At 50.3% G+C, this 23,065-nt stretch overlaps 1 protein-coding gene across 1 annotated transcript; it reads right to left on the bottom strand.

Annotated features, from left to right (window-relative positions):
• Positions 1-481: 481 nt before the first annotated feature.
• KCNJ5 (potassium inwardly rectifying channel subfamily J member 5) lies at positions 482-22,712 on the bottom strand. Its single transcript, XM_063178431.1, has 3 exons — positions 22,663-22,712; positions 13,108-14,054; positions 482-1,246 (listed from the first exon to the last, which is right to left on the bottom strand). Exons 2-3 carry the CDS (start codon positions 14,045-14,047, stop codon positions 894-896), a joined length of 1,293 nt encoding a protein of 430 aa, XP_063034501.1. The 5' UTR covers positions 14,048-14,054; positions 22,663-22,712; the 3' UTR covers positions 482-893.
• Positions 22,713-23,065: the final 353 nt, after the last annotated feature.

Genomic DNA, 23,065 nt, shown 5'->3' with positions numbered 1-23,065 from the left:
TGTCAGTGTGTTCCCATTAGCTGCAGGAAGATCAGCCCTTCAACCTTTATTTTAAAAATGTGCTTTGCAGAAGAGCAACGAATTTTGCAAACTGCCACTTACCCAGTCTCCCTACTCCAGAGCCTCTGAAATTCCAGAACATTCTAACCCCCAGGGGACTACATCCTTTGTTTTAAATCATCAATTGGAACTGCAACTGGGACATTGAGGCCAGAAAAAAACCTTAAATGGGGCAAAATCTAAACTTTCTCTGACCATGGGTAGCCGATGAAATGTGTCAGAGATTCCATGAAAAGAGTACACAAAACACCTCAGCTGGAGAAGACAAAACATTGGATAAACATGTGAAAGGTCTGCAGGGAAAGGTGCCCTGCTCATATCAGACATTTTGTAGGAAATAAACCCCAATGACTGTAAATCCTGGAAGCAAACACTAACATTGTAAAATTCATGAAGGCAAAACACTTCACTACATAGCAGGGAGGTTTTTACCTTTTCTTTTAATTTAGCCGGAACAATGTCTACAATACATTGACTCACAAGTTAAGTGAAGGTATGAAATCACATTCTTCATACTGAGATGGGACATTCTGGAGTGGTCAAACCCCCTGGCAAGAGGGGCAGAGTTCTGCACGTCCTTTTGAAACAACCAGCAGTGGGGATTTTGCTTTTGACAGTGATGAGAAGAGTGGGCCTTGTCCATGGAGATAAGGTGCTCTGCAGAGGAGGGCAAAGCTCAGAGCCTCAGGGAACGGAGGGATCTGAGGCAGGTGCAGTGCAGCGAGCCCAGGCTGAGCAGCAGGCCAGGAATGCCAGCCCTGCTGCCAGGGGGTGCCCGGCTGGCCAGGGCAGTGTCCCAGCAGGGTGTGGGCTGTGCTGCAGCGGCTCCAGGGTTATACAGGCACCTCTTCCTTCCCCTCTCCCGCCGTCCCGTTGGCTCCGCTCAGTCCCGCCGGCTCCCTGCCTTCCTCCTCCTCCTCATCATCATCCTCCTCCTCGTCCTCGTCCTCCCTGGCTGTCCCTGTGTCCCGGGCCAGGCTGGGCAGGGGCCCCAGGAGCTGCCCTTCCCGGCGGGACTGGGCCAGCTCCTTGGCACAGCACACGGGCGTGTGGGTCTCGTAGGTGCTGTGGAAGCTGTTATAGTCCACCTCGTAAAAATCCTTCTCCAGGGTGAGCACGGGGGTGAAGCGGTGTCCCCACAGCACCTCGGTGTCCATGTAGGAGCTGCGAGCCTGGCAAGTCATCCCTGGGTGGAAAGAGAGGGATGTTAGAGGCAAAGCTTCCTTATGTGCTCACCCAACCACGCCTGGCACTTAAAAGCACTTCTGTGTCGTTTCCATACCTGACTGCTCTGGGACACGGCAAAGTCTTGGCTTAATAAGCCTCAAAAAGCCTCTATCATGAACAAGCCGAGCGCCCAGAGGGAAAGGGATGCATTCACATCGTCCACCTCCCGAACCTCGTGCTTAGGGGTTTGCAGGCTCTAAGCAGCTTCTCTCTGCCTCCCCCTGCTCTGCCGAGCTGCTGTTTTTGTGCCTGACACAAACAGCTCCCGGTGGGTCCTGCTGGAACAACCCCAGCCCTGCAAGTGCTGCCCCAGCCCCGACCCACACAGCCCAGGGCACAGGGAGCCACTGCCCTGCCCTCCTCGGGGCTGGCACCATCCCTTCTTCTCTGTGGCAGGGCCAAACTCCTGTGCAGCAGTGCCACAACTCCCTGCCCGAGTGCCACAATTCCCTGCATTAGTGCCACAATTCCTGTGCAGCAGTGCCACAATTCCCTGCCTGAGTGCCATAATTCCCTGCATTAGTGCCACAATTCCCTGCATTAGTGCCACAATTCCCTGCATTAGTGCCACAGCTCTCTGTGCAGCAGTGCCACAATTCCCTGCCTGAGTGCCACAATTCCCTGCATTAGTGCCACAATTCCTGTGCAGCAGTGCCACAATTCCCTGCAGCAGTGCTACAATTCCCTCCAGCAGTGCCACAATCCCCCTGCAGCAGTGCTACAATTCTCTGCCTTAGTGCCACAATTCCCCTGCATTAGTGCCACAATTCCCTGCAGCAATGCACAGCTCCCTGTGCAGCAGTGCCACAATTCCCTGCCCGAGTGCCACAATTCCCTGCATTAGTGCCACAATTCCTGTGCAGCAGTGCCATAATTCCCTGCAGCAGTGCCACAATTCCCTGTGCAGCAGTGCCACAATTCTCTGCATTAGTGACACAATTCCCTGCATTAGTGCCACAGCTCCCTGTGCAGCAGTGCCACAATCCCCCTGCAGCAGTGCCACAATTCCCTGCATTAGTGCCACAATTCCCTGCAGCAGTGCCACAATTCCCTGCTTAGTGCCACAATCACCCTGTGCAGCAATGCCACAATTCCCTGCATTAGTGCCACAATCCCCTGCATTAGTGCCACAGCTCCCCTGCACACACCTGGATGCTCAGCCCAAAGGTGAGGGGTTCCCTTCCCAGCTGGCTTTTGAATCCCCAGGATGGATCAAGCCCTTGTGCTGCTGAGCTGTGGTCTGAATGAGCAGTGGCTCACAGGAACTGGTACTTGTCAAGCTGCTCCTCAGCCCCATGATCAGAGCTTATTTACTTTGAGCAAGTTTAAAGAGAAGCTTTGCAGAGCAGGGATAAGCACACCTGTGAGCAAATCCTCTTGCAATCCCCCCCAAGTGTCAAGGCTGTCTTCTCTTCCAAACATTTTTCTTCTCTTTTTCCTAATTATGTTTTGATTTTGGAATTAATTTCCAGTGAAAAGCTAACCTCACAAAGTCCTCCCACTGTTCTCTCACAGAGGGTGAGGGATTGGCCTGACTGGAATAGATTCAAAACATGCCTTGATCCAGTTTCTGGCCAATACTTGCAAGTCTAATTCCTGCAGCCCAGAGCACATGGACAGAAATCTAAAGTAATGCATAGGGAGAAAAAAATCTCAGCGTCAGATGGTTCAGGGAAGAGCATATCACATATCCTCACTCTGTGAGCTCATAAGTGACTGAAACCTCAGAGCAATCAGAAAACACCTTTCCTTAAAAAAACCCCACCTTTGTGAAAAGAGGAATATTTTGTTCTTGTAATTGCTACAGACCATTAAAAGACACCCACACAGGCAAGTTCTCTGCACAGCTGAAAGCCTCTTAGTGCCTTCCATGGTTTAAAGCCACCGGGCCAGGAGTATTTTGTTCCTTGAAAGGGGAAGAGACAGTGACACACGCAATGCTGAGACATCTGCAGCTCTGTAGCATAGGCTGCAAACCCAATCCTTCCCCTCAAGATCTGCAGGAGTGTTTGCTTCTGGGCAGGAACAACAAGTACAGCGTTAGTCACAGTGTTCCAGCGTGCTGCTTCCTGGGCTGGAAGGAACTGGGAAGTGCAGAGGCTGCCTTGAGAAACACAGCCAGGGAATGAAAATCACCCCAAGTGCTGCTGCCTCTGTGGAAGTTCAGTGGCTTTTCAGGAAACTCAGCTTTTGCTGCAGAGCTAAGGAGCAGGTGAGGCCACTCCTGCCTTTGGTGGCTCTGCCATGTGCAGCATCACCAGCCCTGGGTGAGGAGGGTCAGCCCCTGCCCTGGCCAGCTCCTCACTCCCTGGAAGCCCCAGCAGTGCTGTTCCCCAGTCCTGGCACAGACTTTGCCAGGGGAGCTGTTACAGGCACTGATCCCACCCTGACCTACCCAGGCAAGGGCTCTCACTCCTGTTGTCTGGGGGGTCAGGGCTGCAGGGCTGATCCCATTTCCTGGGGCTGCCCCATGCCAGGAGGTTGGAAACCAGCAGCTGGCTAAAATAACCCAGTCCTTTTCCCTTTGCACAGAGCTGCTTTGGCACCAGAAATCCCAAAGGCCTCCAAGTGCCTCCTCCAGAGGCAGCAAGGAGAGCAGGAGAGGAGACCCTGCAGGCTCCAGGATCAGTCCTGTGGGTGCACCAGCTGCTTCTTACCCTGCTTTTCCAAGTGCTGCATCAAGGTACCATCAAGGAGTCTCCAGGGCAAAGATGGGGCCTCCTTGTGAAATGTGGGGGCCTGGGGCCCTCTGAGGGAACTCCTGCCTTATAATCCAGGCCTGAAATAGCTCCTTCCCTGGAGGAGCACCTGAGTGAACCTGAGCTCCTGGGACACCATCCCAGTCCAGCTCTAAGTATTCAATTAGGGCAGGAACAATGGAAAGCTTTCAGCAAGCAAACACTGCTGCTGGCAGCTTCCTGCAGGAGCTGCTTTCTGTAACCCCAGGGGGACACTGAGCCAGCACAATAAGACAACTTGTAATTGCTCCATAATCCCATTCAAATATTCCTTTTTAGCACATGTGCAGTGGTGTTTAATTGCGTGGGGACACACTGCTTGGCAACTCCCACATCACCCAGTAAACAACACCATTGTCTCTGCTTCAAATTCCATTAAGTGCCTGCTTTGCAGGCTGCCCTGTGCTCTCCAGCCTGGTTAATTAATGCATCTGTAATGTCCCTAGCTAATTATTGCCTCTGTGACTGCAAAAAGATGACAGAAGAGGTGTGGAAACAATAAACCTTGTTTTTATTAAGAGCACGTGGATGCAGCCACTTGCCACTGGAACACAACGTGCACCCTCCGTGCTTGGAACATCCACCCTGCAGAGGGGCACAGCAACCCTTAGACTCAGACCTCTGTGTATCCCTGAAAATATCACCTGTTCCATTTGTATTCCTGAAAGAAATCACCTGTTCCATTTGTATTCCTGAAAAAAATCACCTTTTCCATTTGTATACCTGAAAGAAATCACCTTTTCCATTTGTATCCCTGAAAGAAATCACCTTTTCCATTTGTATTCCTGAAAAAATCACCTTTTCCATTTGTATCCCTGAAAGAAATCACCTGTTCCATTGTGTATCCCTGAAAAAAATGACCTGTTTCATTTGAATCCCTGAAAAATAACCTGTTCCATTGTGCATCCCTGAAAAAAATCACCTGTTCCATTGTGCATGCCTGAAAAAATTACCTGTTCCATTTGTGTATCCCTGAAAAAAATCACCTGTTCATTTGTATTCCTGAAGAAACCACCTGTTCCATTTGTATCCCTGAAAAAAATAACCTGTTCCATTGTGTATTCCTGAAAAAATCACCTGTTTCATTTATATCTCTGAAAAAAATCACCTTTTCATTTATATCCCTGAAAAAATCACCTGTTCCATTGTGTATCCCTGAAAGAAATCACCTGTTCTATTTGTATCCCTGAAAAAAATCACCTGTTCCATTGTGTATCCCTGAAAAAATCACCTTTTCCATTTGTATCCCTGAAAAAATCACCTGCTCCATTTGTATCCCTGAAAAAAATCACCTTTTCCATTTGTATCCCTGAAAAAAAATAACCTGTTCCATTTGTATCCCAAAAAAAATCACTTTTTCCATTGTGTATCCCTGAAAAAAATCACCTGTTCCATTGTGCATCCTTGAAAAAAATAACCTGTTCCATTTGTGTATCCCTGAAAAATCACCTTTTCCATTGTGTATCCCTGAAAAAATCACCTGTTCCATTATGGATCCCTGAAAAAAATCACCTGTTCCATTGTGTATCCCTGAAAAAAATCACCTGTTCCATTATGGATCCCTGAAATAAATCACCTGTTTCATTTCATTCTGGTTTATCTGAGGCTGTGGGACATCTTGGGTATAGGGAATCATTTGCCATATGCTCCCATCCATCAAGCAGAATCCAAATTCAGAATATCCTGAATTAGAAGGAAGCCACAAGGATCACCAAGTGCAACCCCTGGCTGCAAACAGACCCAGATCTGGGTGCCACACCAACTGTGACATTCCTGCTCTTCCATCACTCATGCACTGAAGCACTGACACTTCGGGGAGCACAAGAACTGAAGAGAGATTCCAGACTCTCTGAATTTCTTGCAGAATTAACCACAGCATGTATGGCCCCAGTAAAGGCTGTTAATCCTTCCCTTAAAGAATATATAACTACACATTTGGGGTTTAAACTGTGCAGATATAGAGAAGTGCTATTTGGGAGTTTCATTTAAATAAACTTCATGCCAAAAGAATACAGAATCCCAGAATGGCTTGGCTTGGAAGGGAGATTAAACATTGACACCTTGCACAATCCCAGAGTGCTCCAAGCTCTGCCCAGCCTGGCCTTGGGCACTGCCAGGGATCCAGGGTGGGCACCTGTGCCAGGGCCTGCCCACCCTCACAGGGAACAATTCCCAATTCCCAATATCCCATCCATCCCTGCCCTCTGGCAGTGGGAGCCATTCCCTGTGTCCTGTCCCTCCATCCCTTGTCCCCAGTCCCTCTCCAGCTCTCCTGGAGCCCCTTCAGGCCCTGGCAGGGGCTCTGAGCTCTCCCAGGAGCCTTCTTCTCTGAACAATCCCAATTATCTCAGCCTTGCCTCACAGGAGAGCAGCTCCATCCCATCATCTTCATGGCCCTATATCCTCATTTTCCTTCTTTCAGTCCAAGCAGATGTACTTGAATTCACAGACATACAGTTTTCAACTCTATCATGTTTTCTGGATTGTAAGACCATTAGAAGTTTCATTTTCTCCTAAACAACCTGGTTTAAAATGAAAAAGTAAGTTTAATCTAAATTTGTGTGCAATCTGTCTCTGCTGATGAAAACATGCAATGATATGAGAAATCTTCACTTTTAGTTGCAGCTTTCTCATCTCTTACTGCAGCAGCTCACCTTCATGCCGCAAACAAAACTCAATTTTAATGGAAACCAGAGATTAAACTTGTCTGAAGTTAGAAGCAGATGCACCAAGATTCAGTAAAGCTAGAACCAGTTGCAGGGTTTGGAGGTGCTGGAGACCAGGGCACTGTGTCCTGGTTTCCAGTTGTGCAATAAGCATTGCACAGAGATTTAATGATAATTTCACTACAGCAGAATCCTCAGTGGGTTTTTTGGCTGTGGGTTGGAGGCACAGATCAGTAACTGAGATCAGATCAGTAGCTGAGCTGTGCCTGCTCCTGCTCAGGGCAGCCAGGGATGCTCCCTGCACAGCTCCATCCTCCTGCCCAGCAGAGGAAGCAGCCCCAGCAGGCTGTGATGTGTATTAGAGCCGTGTCTCAGCACATCTGAGAGCAGAGCGTGTAGAACAAGTGCCAGGAACGCTGGAATAGGCTCTCTGCTGTCATCACAGTCGTTATCAAAGAGCTGGAATGTCTGAGCTGCTGCCAGGGCCCGGAGGAGCCGCCTCAGCACGGCTGATCCTGCTGCTCTGCCCTGGAGCACAGCCCGGGCTGGGAGGGCACAGTGCCCCTGGGTAAACCAGACCTCAGCACCCCAATCTGCAGCTGCAGCTGCTTGGGGGACACCAAAGGCTCTCTCCAGCTCTTGGAGATGCTGATTTTTGGCAAACATCCCATGCCAAGTGACCTCAGTTAATGGGAGAGGAAGGGGAGACACAGAGGGTGCTCTGCCAACCCCAAATCCCCCCAGGTTTCCATGGGACCGCATGCCCAGCAGAGGTGAACCTCCCTCCCAGTGCTGCTCCAAATCTCCCCAGGCTTCCATGGGACCCCATCCTTAACAGAACCTCCCAGTGCTGCTCCAAATCTCCCCAGGCTTCCATGGGATCCCATCCTGAACCTCCCAGTGCTGCTCCAAATCTCCCCAGGCTTCCACGGGATCCCATCCCCAGCAGAACCTCCCAGTGCTGCTCCAAATCTCCCCAGGTTTCCATGGGACCCCATCCTTAACAGAACCTCCAAGTGCTGCTCCAAATCTCCCCAGGCTTCCATGGGACCCCATCCCCAGCAGAACCTCCCAGTGCTGCTCCAAATCTCCCCAGGTTTCCATGGGATCCCATCCTGAACCTCCCAGTGCTGCTCCAAATCTCCCCAGGTTTCCACGGGATCCCATCCTTAACAGAACCTCCCAGGGCTGCTCTGTGGCCTGCAGCTCCTCAGTGGGCAGAGACAGCCCAGCCCCTGGGGCTGTCAAGACAACATTTTTCATCAGGCTAAAATTAACTGTGCTCATTGAAATGCCAGGGAGCTCAGTGATTAACTGCTGGGAAATGTCATGTGCCAGCCTGGGCTGGGCCAGATCTGCTCGGCCCCAGGGACACAGACCCTGCTGGCACTGCTCTCCCTCCTCGGCCCTCTCTGTTGTGCCCAGGGTGATGTTTCTCCTCCTCCTGGATGCTCTGAAGCTGTGCAACACCCACTGCTCAGGAGCTGATGGACTCAGAGGTGCAGTGCCAGTGATGGAAGTTTATGGGTGGCAAGGAAAAGGTATAAAAAATTTAGGTTCTATTGCTGTAATTAAGCAATATGTGTCTTTCAATTTGCATTAGCATATGGTAAGTTATAAAAGTTATTAGTCCCTCTGTGTTAATTAGACCAAAGAACACTGTAACATCCAAAAAGTCAATATTCTTCCAGCTTGAAAAGGAATATTAGAAGGTAGAAGCATGGTCCTCCAATTACTTGTGCTTGTCTCCTTTAGAGGACATGGCTGGGCTTGATTCACTTTGATATTTATGCCAGAGGAGAGTAATAGGATTTTAATTTATCTGAATGCTCTCCAGGCATGCAAAAGCTCTTAGGCACTGGGAAAAAATACAATAAAAGGACTTTATGTTGTAAAGACCTTGGATTCAATTGCCATGTCTCCAGCAGGCCCAGCCAAGCTCTCACCAGGTAACTCCTGTAGGGTTCCAGGGACTGCAGAGGCACCTCAGACACCAGTGCCAGCCTCTGCCTCCAGAGGACAGCCCAGCTCATCAACACAGTGACCTGAGACATCTCTTCCTATCATATTTTAGGCAGTGTCTGTAACACTTCTGCAAGATTCCTTGCAGAAAACTTATTTTATATGCAAAATGCAAAGCAACACAAGACAACCCAAACCAGATGATGAATGCCCAGAAACTCCATTCAGTAATTTCACCCTTCCTTTGTGCTCCCATGAAAATCATGATTAATTTCAGCACAACTTTTGTTGTGACTACTCCATTTACAGCCAAGAAACTGTACTCTGTCCTCTGCAAAGGTGGATAAATTGAGGTGTGAAAACTCTGCTGTTTGCCTACACTCCCACAGGGACAGGATGGGTTAATTACTTCTAATCATTAAATCCCTTTTTATCACACTGACTCTAAGCCAGAAAAATACATACCTGTACTTACATAAGAGTTCATTAAAACTTCATTTAGTGACTGGACTAATCAGGCAGCTGGAGTGTTTCTTGTGCCTTATTTAATTGTGCTGGGAAAAAGAGGCAGTGAAAACCAGGGAGGACCAGGAGTGGAGTAACAAGCTCTGCTGCCTCCGTGCCCAGGGAGCAGCAGTGCTGGATGCTGTGCCCAGGGAACCAGGGCAGCAGGAAGCCACAGAAAAAGCAGGATTTGGATCCAGGATTGGGCTAACTGTCAGCAAACAGCAGAGGGAGGGTAAAGCTGGGAGAGAAGAGAGTCCCTTTAAATTAGCTGTCAGGAAGTCTTGTAGCATATGCAGAGTGTGTCAGCGCATGCAGTGATGGCTTACAGAGAAAAACAGTCTTTTAACAAATTGGACTTGCTAATGTTCCCTAACCAGATGAGCCAAATCCTTCACCACAGCCCAGCTGACTGCAGCACGTGGGAGGGGGGCCTGCACCTGCCCTGCTCTCCCTGTCCCAGCAGCTTTTAAACACTGCTCAGTTTGGGATCAGCAGGGCAGGGCAGGCCAGGAGCTGTCCTTCACCAGGCTGGCCCTGAGATTTTGGGGAGCAGAGAGGCAGGGAAAGCAAAAATGTATTCACTGTGCAAACAGATTTTCCATCTTTGCTTTGATCCCTTCTACTGCAAGTCAGATTTGGGGCAGCTGATGTTGACAAGAGTCCCTTTGTGATAAGGCAGAGATAAAGGATTCCCTGAAGGAATGCCTGTGCCCAGCTCACCAGGAGCACTGGGGGTGATGCTGCTGCCCCCAGATGCCCACGGAGCCCCCTGGGAGTCAGAACACTTGTCAGAAATATTGATTTTGTCTTCACAGAGCTCGTTTCACCCGGCAGGGACCACAACAGATCTGCCCAGAAATTCCCTCTCCCTTTGGCCTTTTCCCTCGTCTCGTGGAACCCCATCACCCATCCCAAACAGGGATGGGAAAAGCCTGGGGCTGTGCCAGGCTCTGGGGGTCCCTCAGTGCAGCAGCCCTGGGTGCCACACAGCTCTCACTGCAATAACACCAGCTTTTTTATCTTTTTCAGCCAAATAAACCCACTGCATTTCAGGCTAGCCGGTGAGCTGCTGTTCTTCAGTGTGCTGTTACTCAGACCTTTGAAAAACCAAGATAACTTGAACACAGAATCTTTGTTTTAAGTCACAGTGTTTCACTTTGTAAAAAACCCAGTGACTTGAAGGGTGTGAACTCCTCAGAATTTATTCTACACTTTTCATTTGAAGCTATTTACCATCTTTGCCTTGCACTGGGTCAGAATTAAACTTAAATGTCAGTAAATAGAACTGCTTGTTTGAGAGGAGACAATACATTACATTTGTAATACTTGTGCACCTGGTTAAATCTACTGAAAATAGCTATAAAATCACTGTCCCAAATTATCAGTGAAAAATATCCCCACTTTTAGTTGTGCTTCCATTTCTGTGGTCATTGATATGTTGCCAATCACATTTCTGACTGCTTCCCAAACACCTTATGGAAAACAGAGCTGTATACCTCTGAACTCTGGGGGGTGGAGTCCTCATTTTCCGTAGGGGTTGCTAAGGGAACAAATGCTCTGTTGTATTTTACACTGCCCTGAACCCGAGCAGGCTGTGACAGTGTCAGGATTTAACAGAGTCCTGCTGGGAGTAAATATCACACCACTCCTGAGAGCAGATGGGGCTTGAGCGGTGCCATGGGCTGGGAAGCACCTTAAGAATTTGCTTGGAGCAGATTTTAAGGTGTGGAGGGAGGGATTAATAACCCCAAACTGCTTTGTCAATATTACCAAGTGTGAGGATGAAACAGGAAAGCACAAACACTGTCTCTGCAAGCCACTCTTCTCGTCTCAAAATACCCCACTCCCCTGGCTGACCCATCCCAGCCTCCAAACTGGATCCTGGGATCATCCAAGGTCCACTCAGCTCCGAGTTTGTGCAAAATGCCTCCTCCAGCTCCAGGGTGGGACTTCCCAGGCTGCCTTGTGAGCTCAGGATAATTCATTTGCACAGCTGTACGCTCCTTAATATCCTTAGAGCCTGGCCGGTGCAATCCCTCTGGGACAGGAGCCCATTTGTAAGGCAATATTATTCCTCTGCCATGCTTTTAATTGCGCGGTTGTTATTGATAATGACTTCCTCTCGCACATCCCCAGCGAGGCTGAGCCTTGCTGTAGGAAGGCAGAGCAGCAGGGGCTCAAAGCACTCTCCGTGTCACTGTGTGACGAGGAAAGAGGCTTTGGACAAACAAGGAGCTGCATTCCACGCTCAGATTAGGAGGCTCCAGCCTCTAATAAATGTTTAGGCTGCAGAATAAGTCACTGTTACAAATCCTTGCCTTTGATAGTCTTTTCCACCCACCCCTTCCTTTGCCACGTCTCTACAATGCTCTGCTGGGGAAGAGCATTTCCCTGGACATGCCAGGTGAATTCCACTCCCACAGCACAAATTCCAGCCCCGGTGGAATGTAATTTATCCATCACCTCCCATTATCAGCTCTGTCTGGGGAAGTCAGCCACTGCTGATCACCTAAAGGGAGACTCTGGGACACTGAACTGCCTCTCTGGACAGCTGCCTTTGGGAGCAAAGGTTTCGGAGGCAGGAATTTGAGAGATTTTTCCTCCTCTGGCTGTTGTAACTAATGAGCAGATCTCCAGGAGGGGATAACATTAACAGTCAGCAAGGGGCAGAATCTGTGAGACAGGGTGCTGACACCACTGAATACTTGTAACAAGCTGAAAACCCCTGCTAATGACTCACAGAGAACCTCACTGAGATGGAAAACAAACTCCAACCACCACCCACAGGAAAACTCCGGGCTCATTACTAAAATCCTGAAACACCAAAGGGGAAAACTGCTTATAAAAGCTTTTTTTGCATCTCTTTGTCCATCTTGAGCCAGCAGCTCTCTCCTCAGCGCGGCCTGCAGCCCTTTCCCCCTGCAGACCGTGATTCCATCAAGACATTCTGGCCACCCCAGGGTGGAAAACCCTGCCTGGAATGCACCTGAGCATCTCAGGGGCTTGGACACACTCCCTGCGCTGCAAGTGCAGCAGGAAGAGCTGCCAGCTCCTCCCAAAACCCGGAGCAGAGGGGAAGTGACCCATGGAAATGACTGCCAGGTGCAGCCAGAGCTCCCCGGGGAGATACCTGTGGGATGGAGCCTCTGTGCCCATCCCTCCCTCAGCTGCCTTTCCCATGGAAAGCTGAGGGTTATCCCTTTTCCAGAGTCACTATACATGGACACAGAGTTCTTTCATCGGCTGTCACAAACACACCCCTAGGAGAAACTGGGAATGGGCTGAGGATATCTCCTAATCTCCCATTACCCGGCTTTGTCTGAGCTGCTAAGCAGCTGCAGGGCTTCAAGAGTCACAAAAGCAGTTTCTGTATTTTTCCTCTTTGAGCTCCTTCTGGGAATGTGTGTCCTGCACCACGTGCAAGTCATTCAGCCTCAGCACGTGCTGCTTTATGGGATACAGTGAGACTTGGGCACTTCATAGCCCCCGTTAAAATCAACGCTACAGCAGTACCTAAAATAGCACACTTACAGCCTATCTTTAATACAGGGAAGAAATGGGAGAAGATTTGCACCATGAATTTTGATCACAGGAAACAAGACCACCACAGACTTCAAGAATTCCTTTAATCCATTGGTTCTTTCTCCCCTGGATCAGTTCTAAGTGATTATGAGCAGCTCCAGGACTAACCCCTTCACTTCAATCCCAGACTTATAAGAGAGGGTGAAACACTACAAAAAAAAAGGGTGAAACCTACAGCACGTGCTAAAGGCCCAACTTTTCACTGCTGCTTATCTCAGATGCCCCACCTGAGTCAGGCACTACCCAAGGACAAGCCTCACTGTGCTCCCAGGCCAGGTAACAGTGAAATCCTACTGCCAAACTGCTCACAATGCTTTGTGCCCCCTTCCTCCTCAAAACAGTGACTGACTGCTGACAGGTCTTACCTGTGGCTTCCACCATTCCTTCCAGGATGACCACAATCTCAAACTCCTCTTTCTCCAGCTGGGTGCGGGACATCTCCCAGAAGGGGCTTTTCTCATTGATCTCATGTGAGATGATGAGAGGGGACACCAGGAACAACCTGTCGTCTCCGGTGTCAAATCCCACGTTGATGTCCGTTTGATTCAGGGGAATAAACTCTCCTTCTTTGGTCTGTTTGGACTTAATCAGTTTGGCTCGAATGGAAGCCTCGACAATGTGGGAATTGCGGAGGTCCCCGACCCGGAACATGAGGCAGAGCTTCTCGTCCCTCATGGAAATGACGGCATTGTTGGAGAACATGAGGGTCTCCGCCCTCTTCTTTGGTTGGCTGATCTTGACGAACATGCATCCCACCATGAAGGCGTTGACGATGGAGCCCAGGATGGCCTGGACCAGGAGCAGCACGATGCCCTCGGGACACTTCTCCGTGATGACCCTGTGGCCGTACCCGATGGTCGTCTCGGTCTCGATGGAAAACAGGAACGCCGACACGAACCCGCTGAGGTTTTCCACACAGGGGATCCAGTCCTCGTCCTCCAGGTGGTCCAGGTCTCCCCGGATGTAGGCGATGAGCCACCAGATGAACCCAAAGAACAGCCAGGTGATGGTGTAGACCATGGTGAAGACCAGCAGGTTGAAGCGCCACTTGAGGTCCACCAGGGTGGTGAAGAGGTCGCTGAGGTACCGGTAGGTCTCCTGGACGTTGCCGTGGTGCACGTTGCACTTGCCGCTCTTCTCCATGTACCGCTGCCGCGGCTTCTTGCCCTCGGCGGCAATGAGCCGGGTCCTGTCCGTGGCGATGGGCACGTCATCCCGAGCCTGCTTGGGGATCTTCTTGGGCTCCCGGGACGTGACCCCGATGTCCATGTCCTGGTTCATGAAGATCCGGGAATCTCCAGCCATGGCTGGGCTGCGCAACAAGGAAGGACAGCTTCAGGCAGAGGGCAAAGAGAAAAAAGCCATTTTGTTTCACTGTCTGGACCAGCAGGACTTTGATTTTGGAGGGTTCACACCTCCCACAACAGCCACTTGTTAAACACAGCCCTGTAGTGAGCCAGAAGTAAAGACTGATTTATCACACACAGGCCCTTCAAACATCAGCAACTACTGGGGTGATGGGGACACTGTGGGAGTGTGGAACGCTTAAACCTTGGAACATTTTTGGGTTTTCTTTCAGTCCTTAGATTTTTTTACACACCAAATTTGCTTAAGATCACAAGTCAGAACAAAGTAAAGATACATCAACATTTTTTCAGGAGGGACTGGAGCTTTTTCATGCCTCAGGTTTTGGGTGCATATCAAGAGAAACCTTAGAAATTAAGAGAAAATGCTGAGCACCACTGTCTACCTAAATCTCACATGAGTCTAAATTATGCATGAAGGCTTCCCTTGCAGTCAGCAGAGAAAGGCATCTCCGGGGATAACTCAGGTTTCAGGAGTGCTGAATCACCTTCTGGAAGTTTATTCGTGAAATAAACATTTAATTGAGAATCTTGAATCCCACGTGTGAGGGTGTGATGAATCCAGGCCTGTTGTTAATGAGATCTATCAGAGCTCACCCCTTTGCTCCACCTGACATTAGACAAAATCACTGGGCACTTTTAGGAATGCATCAGAGCTATTAAAAAGCCCACTGTCGACATTCAGAGTAATGCTTACCAGGATACAAATAAATAACACAAGATGAGGGTGGCAATGCTGTCTGCCAGTTCCAATGTAACATCCTGTTTACAGAGATTATTAGATACTCCTTTAAAAAATGAGAGTCTTGACTCTGGATGCAGGGCACAGACAAAATCTCTGTCAAAGTCTACCTAAGGAGCCTAGGGATATCAAAGATAGAGCAGCAATATTTTCTATGGCGTTCATTCCCTGTATTGTCCTCTGCAAATCCCATTAAAACCTAACTAAATCTATTACTGCTCCCTCTGTCTTTAATCTTCTTATGTGCCTGTGAATGAGAAAAGGTGTAGAGATACAATTAAGAGTATCTTGGGAGAGACAATTTTTAAGACTGAGCAAAGTAGCTCCATCTTTTCGGTATTAAAAAGCACAAAGGGTGGGCGGGAAGGAAGCAGAGGCAGGATGAATAAATGAAACAACAAATTTTCACTTCCATTCGGCTGCAGCCAAGTCTGGATAATGGCAGAGAACTCCTTGTGGCCCTTGTCTAAGTCACCATCGATCAGTGCTCCAACGAAGCAGCCGGAGCCTGTTGCTGGCTCGGCTCCGCAGGGAGCCCAACCATCTGTGCCAGCCCCGGCTGAGAGCTGCCTGCTGCCACAGCCCTGCTCACAGGGCCAGCCTGAGTGCTGCCACAGCCCTGCTCACAGGGCCAGGCCAGGGCTGAGCCTGCTGCCACAGCCCTGCTCACAGGGCCAGCCCATGGCTGAGTGCTGCCTGCTGCCACAGCCCTGCTCACAGGGCCAGCCCAGGGCTGAGTGCTGCCTGCTGCCACAGCCCTGCTCACAGGGCCAGGCCAGGGCTGAGTGCTGCCTGCTGCCACAGCCCTGCTCACAGGGCCAGCCCAGGCTGAGTGCTGCCTGCTGCCACAGCCCTGCTCACAGGGCCAGCCCAGGGCTGAGTGCTGCCTGCTGCCACAGCCCTGCTCACAGGGCCAGCCCAGGGCTGAGTGCTGCCTGCAGCCACAGCCCTGCTCACAGGGCCAGCCCCGGCTGAGTGCTGCCACAGCCCTGCTCACAGGGCCAGGCTGAGTGCTGCCACAGCCCTGCTCACAGGGCCAGCCCAGGGCTGAGCCTGCTGCCACAGCCCTGCTCACAGGGCCAGCCCAGGCTGAGCCTGCTGCCACAGCCCTGCTCACAGGGCCAGCCCAGGCTGAGTGCTGCCTGCTGCCACAGCCCTGCTCACAGGGCCAGGCTGAGTGCTGCCTGCTGCCACAGCCCTGCTCACAGGGCCAGGCCAGGGCTGAGTGCTGCCTGCTGCCACAGCCCTGCTCACAGGGCCAGCCTGAGTGCTGCCTGCTGCCACAGCCCTGCTCACAGGGCCAGCCCAGGGCTGAGTGCTGCCTGCTGCCACAGCCCTGCTCACAGGGCCAGGCTGAGTGCTGCCTGCTGCCACAGCCCTGCTCACAGGGCCAGCCCAGGCTGCCTGCTGCCACAGCCCTGCTCACAGGGCCAGCCCAGGGCTGAGCCTGCACCCACAGCCCTGCTCACAGGGCCAGCCCAGGGCCGAGCCTGCTGCCATGCCAGGGGCTTGGCACGGCCATTCCTGCTGCTGGGATGGGAAATCAGGGGGATTCGGGTTTGCCACCCACCCTGCACACGGGGCATATAATCCCAGGGCTGTGGGTTCCCTTTCTCCAGCCAGGATCTGGGCACAAGAGTCACCCCTGCTTCGTGTTTGTCCCTCCTGAGAGCTGGCTCGGGGTTTATTCACTCACATCCTCAGCAGCTTCTCACTGCCTGCTGCAATGCAAGCCTCCAGACCCGCTGGCCTGGCTCTCCCTGCTCTGATGTTTGTCTCCTTACAGGTCAGCAAAGTGCTGCAAGATCCTGAAAACTGACAAAGGCACAGCTTGACTCTCACTTCCCAACATGTGAAAGCACATGGCAGAAAAATCCCGCACTTTCCCCCCTCTTTAATAGGGAAAGAAGCCTCCCATGCCCTGGAAATCAGGTAGTGAAAAACATCCTCACTTCCTTCTTACAAATAATACTCTTGATGTATGTTTGCATTGATTGATTAATCTAAAATTACTCCATTTGGACTTAAAAGCTTGTCATCAATCTAAATGTAAAACCAGGCAAGTGTTGCCTGTTGCTTTCAATTTTAAAAGGCTTGTTTTAAATATAATTTTGTTATAACAGTACATTCGAAGCTATCACTGGCACCATGGGAAAGAGAACAATCCAGTTCCAGACTTCAGTCTAGAGTGGAAGGTTACATGTTCTAGATTCACACCAAAGAGACCAAATGATCTTAAAACTTAGTACAAAGAACAGAACAGAGGAAAAGAAACCAAAAATCCTAAATCCTTGGAAAGATCATGCTGGTGGAGCAGGTTTGAGGAACTGCCCATTAACGAATGTACGGAGGAACCTTTTTAACTAAAACACTCACAGGGCTGGCAACATCCCTGGTGGTGCTACTGATCTCCAGCAACAGCTCAGCTGAAACATCTCTGCAAACCTTCAGAAACACCTTCCAAGTGATCCAGTAAAGCAGAAAAATTCCTGCTGGATAAGAACTTCACTGACAGCTTCAGTGGCATTACAATTCCTACCAATATTTCATCTTTAACTTTCCCACTGTAGTATGAGCACAGCCTCAGTCTGTGGTTATTGAAAATAATCAAGCATATGAATTTTTGCTTTGGAGTCTTTAAACAGCATGCTCCTGGTTAGCAGTGTGAGCACAGCTTTGGATGGCTGCACACTATCCAGCTTTCTGCTCCAAATGATCCCAGGGCTTTCTAATTCTGAGCAAATCACTGCTCTTCCTTCTGCCTTAATTCCTCAACAGTAAAATTTGTGATTTGAATGTGGATGGTCTGTGAGATCCCAGGCACCAGAATCCTCTAGAAAATTTGCTGTCATGATTTTTACTGCCCTGGGAACTTTAGCCCAAACGACAAGAGGCTCTGAAAGGAGCAGTGTAACTGGGGAAGGACCTGGTAAACTCGTCCCAGTGCAGTGCACAGCCACTGCTGCCAGCCATAAGCATCTCTGCCAGGTCATGGTAAATATGTTCATACATCTCCCAGAGATTTCAGCTCCAGTCTGTAAATCCCTGCTCCCTCCAGCACAGAGAGCCATGGGGTGAAATTGCCTCTTACAGTCACAGCACTGTTCTGTTTCTCTGGCATTTACAGTCTTTGGTTAAACGAGGCCAGGATAATAAAAATGTCACTTCTGTACAAAGCTGCCTTCCTTTAGGACAGGCTACTGTATGAGGAGCTGTGAGTCAGTGCATTATCAGCCTTGCAGAGAGGTTTTTATCAGCCCTGCTGATGTTCAGCTCTGCCCAGATGACACACTCGGGGCAGGCAGTGACATTCAGGGGCTGGGATCTGCTGCTAGGAGCCAGCCTGGGGTGGGGTGACAATCTCCAGGAGTCAGGGTTTGCCAGAGCAGCTCCCAGCCCCTCCTGACAGAGCTGGTGTGCTCCTGGCAGGTCCAGCAACTTGCCAGAGACATCAGGGAGGGCAAAACTATAAAACACTTAAAGAAACTTCTTTCCTTGCTGACCAGGGGGCTTTTTCCATTTAAACACTTGCTGATCTGGCTGCAGTAAACACACAAATTTCCATGGGGATGGGATTTGATGCTGGAAAGGACCAAACTGACAGGCAGGTGGAGTTTAAAGATGTGAATCTGTCATTGAGTCTGTGTAAAAGCAGACTTCTTTTTGTTTCTTTTAAACCCAATGCCTGTGTTTTCTCACATTGGGAGAATAATTGAGCAACTGTTCTTTAGCAAACCTCCCACAACTTCCCAGAAATTTTTTTTTCCACTTAACCCTATCTTCTTCTTGTTTTCCAGACAATGAGTCCTGTACTTCTCAACAAGCAACCAAAAATACTGACCAGAGATTACTGAAAAACCTGACCTGGTTCTTCTGCTGCCTGTTGGCCCACACCCCATAAAGCAGGTTACTGTGCCCAGGTTCCTCTGGGCCACATCATTCTGCTTTAGGTTACAGTGCTGCAAGGGAATGAAATTCTTAATTGTCAGACAGGAGCAACATAGGGAAGGAGGTGCAGGAGTAAAGGAAATTAAAGCAGCAGCACTGAAGAGAATAAAAGCATTGGCTGCTGAACACTGAGTGCTCATGGAAAGATGGAGGAAGGAGAAGTCTTAGGAGAAGATGGCCTTTGACAATCTGAGGAAAAATGACTTGAGACAGGCTCTGACTGAGGTGGGGCTTGGATTTCCCTGAGAAAGGCATTTTCCTCCACCCTTTTATTCCCTGTGTGTGAGTGGGACTGAGCAGTCAGCTCCACCAGCCTGCCTTTCCTGTGCATGCAAGATGAGGAAAGGCAGGTGGATTTGGGGGAAACCATGGAATATTCTGTCTTTCTGACTTGATAGGTTTGGGGTTTTGGTGGCTGCCTCTTTGGGAAGTGCTTGGAGATCCACAGGTGGAGTGAAGGCTGCAGAAGAGTTGTGCCCTTGAAAGCCAGGGAAAAAGATTCAAAGACACTGCACAAGAAAGAAGACCTGTGGCACTTCACAAACAAACATGGTTCCAAAGCTCCCTGACCCCAGTAATTGCCTCTCCAAGTGTCACCTCACTCGGCACTGAGCTGGGAAGGTGCCTCTCCTGTGCCTCTCCTCTCCTGTGCCTCTCCTCTCCTGTGCCTCTCCTCTCCTGTGCCTCTCCTCTCCTGTGCCTCGCCTCTCCTGTGCCTCGCCTCTCCTGTGCCTCGCCTCTCCTGTGCCTCGCCTCTCCTGTGCCTCGCCTCTCCTGTGCCTCGCCTCGCCTGTGCCTCTCCTGTGCCTCTCCTCTCCTCTTTCCTGGCCCTCAGGATGTGTCAGCAGATTCCCCTGGGCCTGAGGAGGCCTCTCCCTGCTGCCAGGTCACAGAGATGGTGGCTGCTGCCTAACCTGAAGGGCCAGGGTGGCTTTGTGCTTGTCACAGAGCTGGGCTGTGACAGCTCCTGTGTGCCCAGAGTGCCCTTGGCTCAGAATACCCCAACAGAAGGTGCTCAGGCATTCCAAAGAAAATCTCTCTGGCCAGGGAGGCAATCTGACCCCAAGGAAGGGTTTATGGACATTTGCACTTTCCTTTTACCTGTGAGTTACCTCCCAACCCATCCTTCTCCTCTGAGATCCTGGGACCCTTCCATTGCCAGTTGTGAGGGAGGAATGTGACTCTCCAGGGTATCTAAAGAGTTTTACAGCACTCAGCACAGATACCACATGCTGTAAAATTTTGTTGATGTATTTTCCAAGAGGCCTGGACCAAGGAAGGGCTCTATGTCCCATATTTCAGGATGGGAGAAATCACTCACAAAAACAGTTCTTCAACACCCAGACTCACTGGGAGTCTGTGGCAGGGCAGGAATTAAATTTAGCAGTTCCAAAATCCTTAATGAGCCCCTGGAATCACTGCAGAACTCTTTCCTCCTTCCCCCACTCCAGCAGCAGGGAATGCAGTCCCTGTCTGCCTCAGGTGTGTCTGAAGATCTCTTTGCAGAGCCTCCACAGCCTGATCCACCAGATGAATAACCCAGCAAGATTATTTCCAAAGCCAACTAAGGCAGTTTCTGTTCTCTCAAACAGCTACAGGTTTCAAATACATTTTTCCCTCAGCTATGGATTGAAGTATAAAAACCCCACACATCACCCAAGTTCACAGCTGCATTTAATATAATGACTCCAAACTGATACAGAACAGAGTGGAGAAATAAAACTGTGATCAGGAGAGACTGGGTAGGTTTTTTTACAGAAAAAGAAGATGAAAACTAAGAAATGCTTTTTGAGGCATCATTCAGGCTTTTACAACTTGTTAGAGCACGAGGACTGGAGAATATGGAGGTGCCAGAAGACTGGTACTATCTCCTACAGCACAGTTGCACTGCACAGGAAGGATGGGAGGATTTAATCCATGTCACTCCCAGGCAATTCTCTTGTCCTTCACTGCATTAAAGACCTTGAGTGTGGCAGTCCCTGAGCAAAGGATGCAAACACAATATTGTGCTCTTAGGTGTTTTCCACGATTTGGAACAGTCAAATGATGTTTTCTCTACCAACAAGAAATAAAGCCTGGAAATAAATCAATTTGATCCTTCCACCTCCAAGGAAGTGACTGTGCCTGAGGCACTCTGCAGCCTCTCTGTCCCTGGCCTCTCACCCCAGCTCTATTTTAGGGACACCTTATGGCGTTATTGAAAAGCTCACCATTGTCTTTCAACCAACACAACTGAACAAAGCCAGGGACACCTTTGTCCTGATCAGACACTCCTGTTTCTCCTGCTCTTGGCTGTTTACTCTGAACAGCAAACACTGGATGTTAAGAAAGCAGAATCTCAGCTCTAGGAGAAAATCCTGCCCCAGGAACAGCAATGTTCCCATTCTCCATTGTTTAGGAATTTACCATCGCAGCAAAAGAGAATAATTCTGGAATCTGCAGCTGCTTTAAAAAACACAACAAAAATAAAAAATGTACAATAAAAGTTTTAAAAAATACATTAAACTGTTGGACCACTTCACACTTCTGCAGTACCTTGCACCCAAAGAGTTCACTGATGGATTTACCAAACACAGGCTCTTTTTGCCCCAAGGCCTACAACAGTGCTTGAACCCACTGCAGAAAGGGGTCAGAGTCAGAGGGACAAATTGACCTCATACCAAACTGTTGGGCAAGGGCCAGTGCTTGCCCCAAATGTCCAAGGGCCTCTCCTGATCTCAAACCCAACAGAAAGGGGGTGACTTAAACAGTGGAGTCTGGAGATTTGCCTTGGAATATTACTCCAAAGCTCTGTTTGCTTTTTTTTTCCCCCTCAAATAATTGGGCTGGAACATCCCAGAGATGGAAAATATTCTGCCATGGGAAACAGAAATGATCCTAATCCTTTATCTCCAAGTGGGTAGGAATAGTGAGCCAAAGAACTGAAGCCCAGAAGTGAAATAACCCCCCCAGCACAAACACTGCCCCACACACTCCCCACCTTCTCAGGAGACCCTGGTTGCTTGGATTGCTCAGAGAACCAGTGAGAAAAACCAGCATGGTTTCCCTCTGAGCTCCTCTTCCACAAATCCAAGTCTACTTTAAAGTAAAAGGGCGCAGAAGGAAGGAGCTGCTTGACGAGACTCTCCAAAAGCCGAGGTAAGTTTTTTGGGACAGGGTCAGTTTCTGCCAGCTCTTGGCTGGTTCCTGAAACTCCCTGTTCAAACCCAAGGGAAAGAGGCTGTGTAAAAGTTAACCTGGTGCTCCCAGCCACCATGTGCTGGCACAAGGAGAACCCCAGGCGCCTTTCTGAGTGATGCAACAGGACATTGGTAAAAAAATCAGTCATGCTTTTACCTCCCAGAGCCATAACCCCCGAGGGATACCCAATGCACTGCATTCCCTGTCCCCTCCAAGGGCCGAATGTGCCAGTTCCTCATCTGAGGCTGCACTGCCAGGGCTCTGTAACTCCAAGCTGACTGGCAAGTATCCTAATTATGAAAGAATTTAATCTTGGGCTCCAGATAAGGATTATGGAGTCGCTCCATAATTCAGGGCTGCTCACTGATCAGTCTCCTGGTGCCCTTTGCATTCCAGTGATCTCCACGAATCCTGTACCTGAGCAGTTCCTATCCTTTAACGCCTTTTCCCGCATCACACCTTTAGATCTGACAGCGCTTTTGCCCAAGCTCGGCATCCAATCCCTGCCTTCCCAAAGAGTTCCGTGGCAGCCGTGAGTTAGGCAGGACCTGTCCACAGCTCGCACCGGGGCAGGTTCGGGCACAGCAGCCTGGCATCCCGCTGGCCCAACAGCTCCGTTCGTCCCGGCGCTCTGCAGCCGGAGAAGCTCGGGAGTGCCCTGGAATAACAAAGGAATCGGAACTTACTCGCTACGAGCGGCTCCGCATCGGTGGCGCCGGGGCTCGGGGGGCGGCTGGCGGGGTGCAGGCGCGGGGCTGGGCGAGGCTGCGGGAGCAGCGGCCGGTCCATGCCATCACCAGGGAGCGGGGCTGCTCCCGGGGGCCCCGGGCCGGCCGCCGCCTCCCTCCCGCTGCCCGCGGGCAGCCAGCATCGATGTGCCACGGGCTGCCCACGCCCTGGTCCGGCTATCCCCGATCTGCTGCGCTGCTCTGCTCCGAGCCCTCCTCCGCCGCGGCGGTGCCACTTCTGCCTTGCCTTGCCTCGCCTTCCCCGCTCTGCCCTGCTCCGCCCGCTCCGGGGGACCCGCGGCGCTCCCGGCTTTGAAGGGCTGGGGCACAGGGAGGGCGGGAGGCTGCGTGTGACGGAGCC

The sequence above is a fragment of the Melospiza melodia genome, chromosome 29 (genome assembly GCF_035770615.1).
Source record: "Melospiza melodia melodia isolate bMelMel2 chromosome 29, bMelMel2.pri, whole genome shotgun sequence".
NCBI classification, from domain to species: domain Eukaryota; kingdom Metazoa; phylum Chordata; class Aves; order Passeriformes; family Passerellidae; genus Melospiza; species Melospiza melodia.
The sequence above is the reverse complement of the archived record's forward strand: the minus strand, read 5'-3'. Positions and strand labels throughout refer to the sequence as shown.

Coding starts and splice junctions, on each gene's coding strand:
- KCNJ5 (XM_063178431.1), bottom strand. CDS start 14,047: ATGGCTGGAGATTCCCGGATCTTCATGAACCAGGACATGGACATCGGG. Junction 1,247..13,107: donor AGGAATGGTGGAAGCCACAG/GTAAGACCTGTC, acceptor CTTTCCACCCAG/GGATGACTTGCCAGGCTCGC.